The sequence below is a fragment of the Megalops cyprinoides genome, chromosome 2, assembly GCF_013368585.1.
Source record: "Megalops cyprinoides isolate fMegCyp1 chromosome 2, fMegCyp1.pri, whole genome shotgun sequence".
In the NCBI taxonomy this organism is placed as follows: domain Eukaryota; kingdom Metazoa; phylum Chordata; class Actinopteri; order Elopiformes; family Megalopidae; genus Megalops; species Megalops cyprinoides.
In genome coordinates, this window is record NC_050584.1 from 44,707,289 (window position 1) to 44,720,909 (window position 13,621).

General features: G+C 38.6%; 1 protein-coding gene across 1 annotated transcript in view; it reads left to right on the top strand.

The window, feature by feature from the left end:
- The first annotated feature begins 8,273 nt into the window (after positions 1-8,273).
- wdr18 (WD repeat domain 18) overlaps positions 8,274-13,621 on the top strand; it is a 50,534-nt gene continuing 45,186 nt past the window's right edge. The window contains exons 1-3 of the mRNA XM_036522281.1: positions 8,274-8,509; positions 10,348-10,458; positions 10,748-10,881. Of these exons, the coding sequence (XP_036378174.1) occupies positions 8,300-8,509; positions 10,348-10,458; positions 10,748-10,881 (455 nt within the window). The 5' untranslated portion in view covers positions 8,274-8,299. The remainder of the gene's footprint in view (positions 8,510-10,347; positions 10,459-10,747; positions 10,882-13,621) is intronic.

Sequence of the window (13,621 nt, forward strand, 5' to 3'; positions counted from 1 at the left end):
GCCAACACTGCTCATCTCCTCCAGAATCTCACCCAGACATTTATTATTTACATTTCCATGAATTCATTTGTATTCTGAATGTAGATCAAGGCTACAACCTGAATCAATAAAAATGATTGGAATACTCTTAGATGCATTCAAAACAAACTGTTTGAGTGGAGAATAAAAAGGTGACTTCATACTTACTTATTTGGCCTGTGCTATAACAGTCTAGCTAACTGCGGTGTTCACATTTCTCATTTATTTGAACACATACTGTTAGCTGGCTAGCAGACTGACTGGGTTGCTCATCTGAATGCACCACCAATATCCATAAAGACTTATCTAATTCGTTGTAGCTAGCTAGCTAGCAAGACAGGTTTGTTAACAGAAATTAGAGTAAAAATAGAGAAAAAAGACTTCGCTTCAGCTTACTAATATTGGTAAACTGAAGTTAAGTCTTTTTTCTCAGAATATTTTTACTCTAATTTCTGAGTGCATACCAAAAAACACCCACTGTGCCTTCAATACTCCTCTGAAGTACGAGAAAACAGATGAACTGATCTGTGGGGAGGTTAGGCTGCATCTTGTAATTTGTGTATTATCTTTCCTTGTGCTGATGTTCAGATTTCAGATTGCAAGTTCAGATTGCAAACACTCCAAAGTCAAGTCCCTCTGAGAGTTCTGTTCCTAGCAACCTTGAACTAAACAATATCTTAACATCTGTACTGTTTTTGAAAGCCCTTTCTCTGCTTGAACACATACATTTTTCTCATTCATTGTAGAATAGGTCATCACACTGCCAAAATGGTAGCTCCCACAAAGGACTAGGAGGGAATTTGGCACTGAATAGGTTTTCCACAACAAACAGCTTGTTCCTCTCCCACATTGCAGTTCTTCCGCTGGTCCTCATGATTCAACCCCTTAGAGGCCAAACTCTGAACAAGCTGATGCAATCCAGCATTGCTACAGTAGCACACTAGAATCTATGTGTCCTTTGGACATTATAAGATGATGCAGTTGGATGCTGGGAGTGTGCAGCCAATAGTTAAAGCTTGTAGCTTCAAACAGGACTGACCACAGGGCTGGCCATGTCTCCTACCTGGCTCCCAGGAACTCCCAGGAGAGGGTCACCCTCAGGCAACTCTCTGCTTCTAGGGAAAGACAAACAGAAGTCAGAGATAGGCAATAGCTCGTTTCCAGAATGGGTGACTGAGGGAATCCACAACCAGCCATAGATCTGGGCCCAGTATTTCTTCTGTCTATGCTATGAATGAGACATGTTCAGCCTGGACTATCAGGGCACTACAAAGAACACTTTTAAAGCATCTATAATTATCTGAAAGAAGTAGCTAACGGTACCAGGTTTAGCATTCCTTAATGACATCACATTAACACTCATCATCTAAATGTGTCCCCACACAGGAATGGCCTTTAGCCTGTCTAACCACCTGAGTCTGCAGGAAACTTCCACCCATTGAATTCCCCCTTGCTACAGGAAGAGGAAGTGGAGCAGAAGGAAGATAGTGACTAAATCATTCCACTTTCTTTTGCAGATGGAGAGTAGTGACAGAGGGTGTGACAGAGCAATGCACAACAGTAGCCATAAAGAGCTGCCAGTGGCATGACTGTGCAATGATAATAAGCACTTGTTGCTGTCCCATCTGGTGAAGCCCTGGTAAGTGTGACTCATTAGATGCATTAACTCTGCGTTTGCTCTTGAACTGAACCTTTTCAGAGGTGTACCAGAAAGCATTTGCCACATTTCCCAGAGAAGTTTTAAGATTCATTATCTCAATGTATACTTAAAAAATCTACAAATTCAGCAACAAACACTTTAACTTGATTATTTTATGTTGTATAAGAACATTAAATATATCATTACTGTGTAAAATGATAAAGAAGCGTATAGTGAGGGAGAAGTACAACACTGTTTACCTGGTGCATAGAGCTGATATATAACCATAGAACTTGGAGTGGTGTGCAAAGACAATTGCATACGCATTTATAAAACAGATTCGTTTTTACATCCAGACAAAACAATGGCTATGTTTAAGTGCTCATTAATAATCTGTCTTTAATGTGATTAAGACAGTACTCCAAGTTCGGCTGAAATCATGAAAACACCTTAGCCTGCTTTGGGTTATTTTAATACGATTAAGCTCTCAGTTGTAGTAAACATAATCGCAGTATGATTTGTTTAGTACTCGAATCTTATTTGCATTCTTGTAGGACTATCTGACAATGTAAACCCCTTAATCACATTTCTTGGTTGGTATTTCCACTATTTAACCGAATTATCCATTATTTACATGTAGATGGGAGCATTTGGGAAACACCTCTTTCTGCAGAGAAAGTGTAAAAGGATTAATTGAAGTATTGTATTTATTGTACTATTGACAATAACCACATTATTATGAGCGTGCAAATGCAGTCAATGTCTGAAGAACATGCCTGTAGTGTGTTAAAAATTATTACGGAAGTCTGTAGCTGGTAAAGGTGTGGTAGATCCTCAATGTACTTTTTTCTAAGAGTGGCCATCAATACAGGACAATAATAGAAGTTTCAACATATTCTGGTTGTTTTTTGGTCAAAGTTACTTAAACTGTTACATTTTATTCCAGGTAAAGAAGAACCCCTGTCCCTGCCAGTAGGATGCAGGACATCATTCTTGATCACCATGTTTCACACTTATGAAACTGTCGGCACTATAACACATAATAAACACTCAACAACTAACACAAAGAATTTACGTTGATTATTCGCTGTTCTCTTGTCTATAAGATCCTCCTTTCTTGGCAGTCATCCATGAAATCTCAGGAGTGGATGCTATCTTTGAAAAAGCAGATTATAATTAAATGAAATATTATTTAAGATTAAAGGGGCATTGTTTCAGTAATGTGGCTGCGTGAGTTTGTGAAGTCATGTCCTATTCAAAGACTAGTGCTGCTTTCATTTTCCTTGTTGGGGTTCATGTCATAAGGTTTGTCATTTCAAGGAGGTGGTGGAGCTTGATGGAAAAGGGAAGAAGGACATGTGATCTATATGTTATTTGAGCATAAATTAGTGAGCTTTTTTTTAAATAACATAGTTCCACTTCACTTTGGAAATACTGTATAATGTACCCTGCCATGAAATTACATTTTCAGTTTGTAGTTTTTTCTTTAATGCTGCTCTGAACCCCTAGCAACTCTAACCTAATTGCACATCTAAAACACAAGCACCTCCTGGCATACTAACAAGGCCCCGTGTAAGGTGCAATGGTATAAATGGCTTCTGGTTACCTTGAGCCTAAAATAACTGAATAAATGGAATAGCAAACTGGTCCTAATGCCAAATGAATATGGGAAATCAGAGCGCAGCAATTCTTAAAATCACAGTTAGATAACTGGAATACTTCCATGAGACTGGTATTTTAGGGCATTTCACCATTGTTTTTTGACCTTGAAACCAAAGTTGCTTTGTTAAATCAACTACAATTTTCTACCAGCCAGTACAAACTTCCTGTTGTGTGCATAAATGTAGATTTCTTTCTATGCAACTGAATGACACGTGCACTGTGTTTAAAAAAAAAACAACCATGCATACATTTGATATATTTTGTATTTGTAGTTTACAATGTCTTAGTTAAAATGGATTCTTTCTCCATCATCTCACAAATGTGTTCTTTAATTTTATTCCAGAACCATACATTTTTGAAATGTTAAATTAATCTAAAAAGGGTAGAAACAGATGAAACAACTGTAAAAAATATTATTATTATTTGTTATAAAAATGCATACTATATACAGTGGATCTAGACAGTCTACACACCCTTTGAAGATTTCTTGTTTTTATTGCTTTGAGGCCTTAAATGAAAACCCATTAATTCACAGGCTTTTGTCATTTAGACATGGTAACCCACAACATCAAATTAGCAAGAAAGGGCAACACATTTCTGAATATTAATTTTAAACAGAAGAACTAAAACATACCCCTTATAATGACAGTTGTAATTGTGCTCAGCCCTAACCATTCACCATCCAAATCTTGCCCAAAGCTAAATCACTTCACCTGAAGTGATTCTGATTAGCTCAGTGTAAAATCAGCTGCTCCTGTTTCTCAGCCTTGTTTCTTAGAGCATGCCACTGTAAGGAAAAAACTCTAACAAGCTACCAAAACATCTCCAGCACTGAACTTCTGAAAGGTACAGATCAGGAGAGTGTTATAGAAAGACATCAAAGGCCTTAAATATATCATGGAACACAGTAAAAACCATAATCAAGATATTGATTAAATATGGCACCACCAGGACCATGCCTAGATCAAGTCATCCCTCCATGATGGATGACCATGCGAGGAGGAAACTCATCAGGGAGGCCACCAAGATGCCAATGGCAATATTAAAAGACCTGCAGAACTTCATGGCAAGGACTGTCCACCATATGCGCATACCAACAATTTCATGTGTTCTTCACAATTCTGAGCTTGTGGGGTAGGGCAGTGTGGGGGAAAATCACCCTCCAGTCAGTTTAGGAGGTTAATGCAGTGAAGTCATTTTTTACAAGTGCACTTGGAAACTAGTGCATTAAATCACATACAAAAGGTACAGTATGCAGAAGTCTGCCACTGAGGGAGAAACCCCCCATACAGCCTAAAGTCACGTGTAACAATGTCTGTGAGCTAATCAAAACAGAAGCGTTAAACATCATCCAATAGTAATTTGCATCATCATTGATACAGTTACAACAGTCCAATCATCAGAGAGACTTGTCTATAGTACAGAACTTCAAAAGCAGGCTGAAAACCCAGGCGCTCTGCCAACTCATCTGCACCTGCTAGACGGGTGGTAATGAGCTGATAGATAATAGAAACTCACTGAAAAACAAAACATAGTCACACAGAGTAATTTAAGGTCAACAATTTTCCACTTCCACAGCAGCAAGATGGAAGCCACCTATCACAAAGAAGAACATCCAGTCTACTATGAATTATGCAAGCACTCTAGAACTCCTGCTGCCATGTAGAAAAATGTCTTGTGATCTGATGAAAGTAAGGTCGAACTTTTTGGCCTTAAATCCAAACGATATGTGCAGCGCAAAGCCAACAAAGCCCATCAGCCTAAGAACACAATGCCTACTGTCCCTGTTGTCATTGGTGGTGGTAACATCATATTACTGTATGTGTCTGTTTCTTTTCAGCAGGGACCAGGGCTCAGGTGATTATAGAGGTCAAAAAGAATTGTTTAGAGATTTTAGAGAAAGATTTTAGAGAAAATCCAGATACCCCCTGTAAAAGAAGATGAATATGGGGAAGAATTTCCGTGTGACAATGACCAAAGCACAAAGCCAAATCTGGGATAACTAACCACAACTCCTGGGCAGGCTCAGAGCCCAGCACTTAAAGCACAAGGATGCATGCTGATTATTTACCATAATATCTAAGCATCTGAGATTATACTGAAATATAACATTCAGTATCTATAAGGATAAATGGATGTGTAATTTAGGACTGGACGCAATTTAACAGATATGCCAGAAAAGGCAGCTGCAATGTTATGTTGGAATTGTGATTACAGATAATTAGACCACAATGCTGTGCAGGGGTGGCTGTGTTATTTGTTGTCTTTTGAGGCCTGACTTGCAAAAAAAAAAATAGCTTGTAATCTGCCACTGACAGGCAACATATTCCAAATGACATGCTGAAAGCTTTTGCACAAATGTGTGCATATATTCTCATTTGAGGTTTTATATGATAACTGTGGTATGGCCATCTGCTTTATTTTCTTTTGCAGCCCCTGGAGTAATGGGAATTGTCCTCAGCTGAGCTCCTTGTCAGTTTTATAAACCTCTATGAACTGAAAGCTGTTGAGCAATATTTAGTTTTACATCGGGATTGGGGCAAGTATCATCCATGCTACTAAAATTAAAATATGCCAACCCAATATGCTAGGTCACCGAGCAAGGAGATTACAGAAAAGTTAGAATGGGCAGTAGAACATGCATCAACTATGGAAAAATATGTCCATTGCTTGTTCTCAAGGTCATGATGCACATTACCGTAGTTTTAATTTTGATATATGGTACATCAACACATGTTAGCCATATTTTGGGATCTTGCTGTAAGGAAAAACAAGGCGCAATTCTGATCTTTGTGGAAAAGACTTCTTTATTTACAGGATCAGCAGTTGACAGAAATACGTCCAACGCACTCTGGGTTCATCAGAGTCAAAATGAACCATGAGGGTTCACTGAAAGCATTCTCTATACTGATACAGAGCTTTGATCAGGATAGACAATAATTAAATAACCATCAATTTGAGAGTGAGAGTACATGTGGTGAAATACAAGAGGTCTGGTAATTAGATTATCTTCCCTAGCAAGAACAGTTCTCAATCACCCATCACCGGTTTCTTTAGAAGTATCAATTGCCGCAACAGCTAGCTGCGCCCAAAGTGACAATTGAAGTCTGTGAGCAGAACTGTGGTTACAATAAGGCCATCTAGATGAGTGAATACAGGTATTTGCATACCTTAAGTGAGAGGATCTGTGCTCTCTTATGCTACATTGAGTGGGCTGGTTTAGGGATTTGGACCAAAATCTTACATAGCTATGTCATCATTTTCATAGTTATGGCATTTTTTATAACAAATATCCCATAAATACTGGATTTTGAACTATTTTTACATTTGTACATATAGCATATGCATTCCTTTAAAAATGTGTCCATTAAAGTTCAAAGCATCACACAGTATCTGGAGGTGGGTCATAGTTATAACAACTTTAAAAATAAATCCAGTTAACATGAATACATACATTTTAATTAGATGGACAACAGCTTCTCTCTAGGACCAAGACTGTGACTTTAGAAAGTTCTTGTACCTTGGTACATGTTTTGCAAGTATTTCTCTATGAATGGACTGATTTTACACAATGTTCATGTCGATTTGTAGGATGCATGGACTTGAAACATTTGTAAGTATGAATCAAAATTTGACTAATCAGATAAAAACCTGCTCCCAATGGAGCAGGCTTTTTGAAGTGTCCCCCAAACCTCAATGTCCCTCAAACTCATAAGCAGGTCAGTATTTACTTAATATATACAGAAATGACATACAGAATGCTGCTGCTCGAGTGTTCCAGTATATCCCCAAATTCCCCCCGTGCCTCACTTTCCTGATCTCCATTCAATGGCTACTAGTGATAGTTCGCATCTGCTTTAAAACCCTACTGGCCGACCGAGTGGTGAGGGGCTCGCTCTTATCTTCAGTGGATTGCCCGGCCCTATACTACTGCATTCAGCTTCTTCGGGATGCATCGCATCCTAGTCTGTCTTTGCCCCTGTGTGGCCGAACAAGCCTACCGTTTCGGTCATAACAGCTGAACCACTGCATGTGCAAGTATATTTCAGAGTTTTAAGTAATGGGACATATGGAGGTTTACCTGCTTGTATGTAGTACTGTATGTGTTAGCGTTATATTTGGAATGATAGAGCCCTTAAGCTGCTTAAGTCTTGCTTTACACTTCATATCAATCTAGGCACACATTTGCCTTTTCATCTGATCTTTTCAATAGCTAGAAACGCCCCTGGTTGGTGGTGTCCTCTCTGTGTAACCTTTGATGACACTTGGATTGACACAAATGGATTGTGTAAATCGCTCTGAATAAGGGCGTCCACCAAATGATAATAATGTAATGCAATGTAAACACTTTTAAGGTATGCATTCTTAAAATAATTGCACTATCATAAAGTATAGATTTGTTTTATATCTAAATTATTTCTCAATTAAAGCTTTTTTTTTATTATTATTTGGGATCACTAAAAATACTGGTCTACCTGCTATGGCTACCGCTCCCCCTCTCTGTCACCACCTGCTGCTGTGAGTGCTACCCGCGCTGTCGTTCGTGAAAGACAGAGGCAGACCGCCTGAAATAAAGGGGGCGGTGTCTGCCTACGGCGCGCCAACAGGGACCGAAATATATGTTTCGTTGATAAATTTTACCAAAAGTATTGCTAATCGACAGTAAAGGAATATTACGTTACTGAAAGAGAGAGAGCTGCAGCGGTATTGGAAATGACGATGACCAATAGACCCGCGTTAGGATAAAACACAGTGTACGGTTTCTTTTCACATACACGAGAGATCATGTTTGTATCTTTAAATAATCTATATTAAAACACCATAATCGGCATACTTATCATAAGAAACTGTTAGATAAAATTAATTGACTTTCACAGGTCCCCGAACTACAATTTAACCCAGAATGCACCGCGATGCATTGCGAATCCCCTTGTTCAAACCAACTGTGCTTTTTTTATTATTATTGAGTCCACAACCAAGATGTCGGCGCCCATGGAAGTAGTGGTGTGCGCTGATTCGGCGGGACAGCTGTGGAACTGTGCCGTGTTTGAGCTTCATTCTGGCACCAATCTCTTATCTTATCGAGGGGGTAACACTTCGTCGAGGTCCCTCACTGTCCTGAACAGTGAATATATTCTCGGAGCCCAGCTTGGCAAGAACTTCATCAATGTGTGGGAGATACAACGAAAGGTAACTATGTTAACATTAGCTCGCTAATCAGTTAGCGTGCATTACACATAACATTAGCTAGCGAGCTACCCACTTGTCAGCTTGGCTTGTTTGACAACTAGTTAGTTAACCTGCTGTGATGGAGACCTCCATAGAAAACTAACTTCCCAGATAAATAGTCAGCTATTGTCGTTCCTGGGCTATTCTAAAGGGGTTTATCTTCTTACCAGTGTGTCTCTATTAAAAGGGCGAAATAACACCAGAGCTCGAGTAACAATGTCGGGTTGTATTGTGCAGGCTAGGTAGCACAGTGTTAGTTGGACAAGGTTAGCGTCGTTGACCGGTAAACCAAAGATCTGGGACAGAATTTTGTGTCTTCACTTGAAAAATGTCACCAAGTCATATGCATGAACCCTTTAACAAAGGTGGCCAGTTAGAGTTATGATCAGGGATAGCGGTGAATAGTGGTAGAATATTTTCAAAATCATAATTAAGAATTAGTGTAATAATGCTTGATACAGCTGTCTAAAATGTATTATCAAGCCACATATCCAGCTGTATTAGTGGACTGTTTTTTTTTCCCTACACTTACCAAAAAGGGGGAGGTGATGGCAGTTCTTCTCTGCATCCTTCAGAGTTGCAGTGGCTGTACGCTTCAAGTGAAAGAACAGGGATAAGTGGTTGTGGTAGTGCCGTTTAATGAATTTCACAACACCAAACAATAACCCTTTTAATAATAGCAGTAATCCGCTTTGAAATATATGCTGTTTTTGTCACTCCACATTCCCTTTTAGGAAACAAACATGAAGTTCTGAAGGTCTGAAACCTGGCCACCCCTGCTGTATAAAGTTGATGTGATTGTAAAGTAATAAGCTCAACTAGGTATCCATTGTAATACGTATTTGAAGATATTCAACCTTAAATAGGTGTGTGTGTGTGTGTGTATATATATATATATATATATATATATATATATATATATATATATATATATATATATATATATATATATATATATAAATTTATGTCATATGTAGTATAATCATATTTAGCCATTCCCTTTATGCAATCTTGAGGTCCAATTTCATCATTTACTGTAAACTGTAAACACTGAACACTGTAACCTCTCTCACAATTATCAGGCAGTCAGCCGCATGATCGTCACTGGGTCTGGTTACAAACAGGTGCTACCTAACTTGAATGGACTTTAATTAACTCTGAATTTTGATTCCAGTTGAAAATGTAAGATTGACGTGTTGGCATGAATATTTCGGTAGATCCACAAGACATTTTTCCTTGTTTTTATTGTAAGCTATTATGATTTTAATACGTTTATATAGTTTCATGCATGGTTTCCTTGTTTTTATAGTTGGAAAGGGGTGGGTTTCATTACATGTAATTTGCCAAAGGTGCAGTTCTCTGCTGATAGCTCTCACTCAGATATTTGATTTACTGCTGTGCTTTTATTTAATAGATATTGCCCCTGAATGAAAGGAACTTCGGTAATCTTTTACATTATTGACTTCTGAATCCTTCTGTTATTTCAGCAGGCAGCCCACTTAGGTTATATTTTAGTTTCGTAGCTTAATGCTTATGGACATTAAATTGAGGTCACTGGAGTTGTAGTGTTATATACATAGTGTATATAGTGTTATACATTTATTTTTAAATTAACCAGAGCTAGAAGAATGGAATGATGTGAATAAATCAGCAATTTCCTAGCCCTTGGCTTCACTATACTTTACTGCATGTCCACAAACAGTATTCCTAACTGTTGTACTAAGCCATCTGTTCGCATGCAGTTCTGTTCCTATTATTGATGAGGTGTTGTGCTGCATATTTTCCTGTTTTCTTATCAGGACCAGCTGCAGCAGAAAATCGTGTGTCCTGGGATAGTTACCTGCCTGGCTGCTTCTCCCAATGGGCTATTCCTGCTAGCAGGGATTGCTGAAGCAATTTATGTGTGGGAGGTGAGGAGTGTCTGCAAACCTGCGTGAAACAAGAAACACACCACATACTGTCTCATATGGTCTTCTCCTTTAAGCACCTGTTACCTACATTATAAATCATTTTTTTACCTATGGTTTGCTATTGTATTGCTTAATCTCAGCTGGTCTTTAACTTCTTCCTCACCTATTTATTTTGCACCGATGCACAAATAACATTAGTCATGTTTTCTTCAGTTTGACATCGATGAGAAAAACAATAGTAAGTAAATGGTTTGCTGTGTATTGTAGTGATCAGTTTGGTGGCTTTCAGGTGTCCACAGGAAACTTGCTGGCTATCTTGAGTCGCCACTACCAGGACCTGACCTGCCTGCGCTTCACAGACGATAGCAGCCACTTCATTTCTGGTGGCAAAGACAACTTGGTGCTCGTCTGGAATCTAGCCAGGTAACCTTCTCTCTCATGCTGAGCACTTTTTGGCACATAGTGTCCAGAGCCCCCACTATAGTGCTTGTCCTTATCTGACATCGGCTGCCTTTAAGCAGCAAGTCTGAGCCATAGAGGATACAACGCTATCTTAACTTGACCTGCAGTCTGAGGGGTGTTTTAGTTTTGGAGCCACCTACTTAAATTGGAGTGGTCTACAGTGGTGTATCTAAATGGTATATTAATCTAATCTCTGGAAATACCAGACTCTGAAGTGGCAGGTGACATTTCAGCACAAGCTTCTGAACCGGGCTCTTTTGTAATGGTGACATTGGTACATCTTCATGCTTTGTGCATCTTTATCCAATTTTGTGCTCGCCTACTTCAGTGGACGTGAAATAAATTCAGCTACTTGCTCTGAACTGTTTTAAAATGGAGACACACACCTAATTGTAATTTAAATTACAGCCCTTAAGGATCACAATATGTAAAAGCGGACTTCTAATCTTTTAATCTTGAAAGAAATTGGTTGAAGCTAAAAATTTCTCTGTTTTGATCATAGAGTGGAGAAGCAATAAAATGGTCTACTGAGTATGAGCATTTCATTAAAAATTCATTTTGGTACCCAATTCTCTTCTTTTAGTTATTTGTATTATATTCTAAAAGGCCAGCCTTTCTTCTGTTTTGTGTCCTTTGCTGTCAGGTGTCTCTCCATACTTTGATCATTCTTTATGTCTGCGTTAACACTTACTGCTGCCTTAAAGAGGGCATCTGAGGGGAGAAGTACTGGTAAAGTAAGGGTTCATTAACCCCATTATAGATGGAGCTATTGCATGCTGTCAGTGAGTGACTCACATGAACGAATCAAATGATGTTGCTCTCCTTTGCAAAACACAGATTGAAATCACTGAATCACTGGTGGCATACAGTCAGTCACTGGGGATCGCAAAGCTTAACTCTCCTGTCACTCAAAACACATAGCATCAAACGAACGTCTCCGAAAACACCTGCGTTAGCTTGCAAAGTGCCTCATTTGAAACCTCTAGAAAGTGAATCGCCCACTCCAGCAAGGAGACCTTGCAAGCTTATCTGCAGGATGCAGCCATTTCAAATCCATTGTGTTACATGCTGATAACATGCAAGATGGAAAGGATGCAAAAGCATTTGAATAACAGTTTAATCGTTACATCAGTGTGATGACAGATAAAGTATAGGAAATCTAATAGTCTTTCAATAAGTGCTACTTTATCCATTTCCAGTAAATTTAAACATAATGTCAAAAGTACCACTTAAAGTGCTCACTGGAAGGATTTGTTGTGCAATAAATGGCACAGAGCAGGACGAGTGTGGGTATTAAAAAGTACACTGTCTATATTACCTTTGAGCACACCAGTCAATAGGTGTGAACTGCAGTATGACTGACTGTCTCTTAGAGGGTTTAAAAGTACATAAATGTTTTAACGTTATTGCTGTTCAATTTGTGTTTAATTCTAAACTTGATGATGCAAACAAACATACATCTCACTTTGCAACACAACATATTAAAGCAGTTTTGAATCGTAAGTCATTAGCAATATTATGTAATACATACCCAACCTTGTCTTGCTTGTCTCAGTTTAAAAAAGTATAGATCTTTGCTTACTTGTACAGTGTAGCTGCAACACCTGTTCATGTCTTTGAAAACAGTGTTTGTCATTTTTATCTCTTAAAGCATACACACCAAGTAACCCATGAAAATATTTCACAGTCATGATCATCTCAAGATCTCTTGTGGAGGCTTATGCACTTGAAATAGAGGAGAGTATAAACTCAGCTGATTATCTTGAAGTCTATGAATTTAAACAGGAATCACGTTTTTGCTGCTGATTGCCATTCTGCTCGATTGCATCTCATGTAGTAGCATTACATTTGTGTACGTCACTAAGCGATTTAATTATTTTTTGCTCATATGAAAGGTATTCAAAATTGGTCTTTAATCAGTTTTTTTTAATCACATTACCACATTAATTTGAGTCAGCTGCTAATCTGTTTTAAGATGTTTTTTACCTCTTATATTTCAAAGTCAAAGGCTTTCAAAGTGCCTTGCATTGAATAGGGGCCACCACGAGAGGCCTTGCAGAAACTGTGAAAGAAATATTTTTCTTCTTCCCCATTAGGTGGCAGTGTGAGCTCTTGATATTGAGAACAGCTCAACACACAGAGTGCCAACAGATAGAACGGAAATTTACAGGTTGCTTTAGCATACACAATGCTTTAAGATCACCACTGTAGCCCCCATTTCGTCTGTTTTCTAAGGTTCGCATGTTTAGATCCAAATGTTACTTGAGTCACTTCTAAAAAGTCACGATGAACATTGGTAATCACTATAGTCCTGAGCGACCTTGAGACTGTCTTCCTAAACGTTAGTAGACCCACTGCATGGTGAATTTCATTCACAGCAAATGCATTCGATGGGCAGTGTGCCCATGCACTCTTTTTTTTATAAGTGGAGCATGTTGTGTTGCCAGTAAGTTGTCTCAGTGTTATGAGTCCAACATCAAAGACCGTCATTTGCATTTGAAGTGTCTTCTGTGCCAGATTGTTGTAGAAATAACATGAGGTTGTGCAATAATTGATGCGAATACTAAGTCATGGAAGAGTTCAACATCTTCATTGCGTTACATCCATGGAGACTTCACAGTAATTCTAACGGAATGGCATTTAAATGTACTTTATGTACCGTATGCTGTAGACTTCTGTACAGTTTTTGTTGACCTATTTT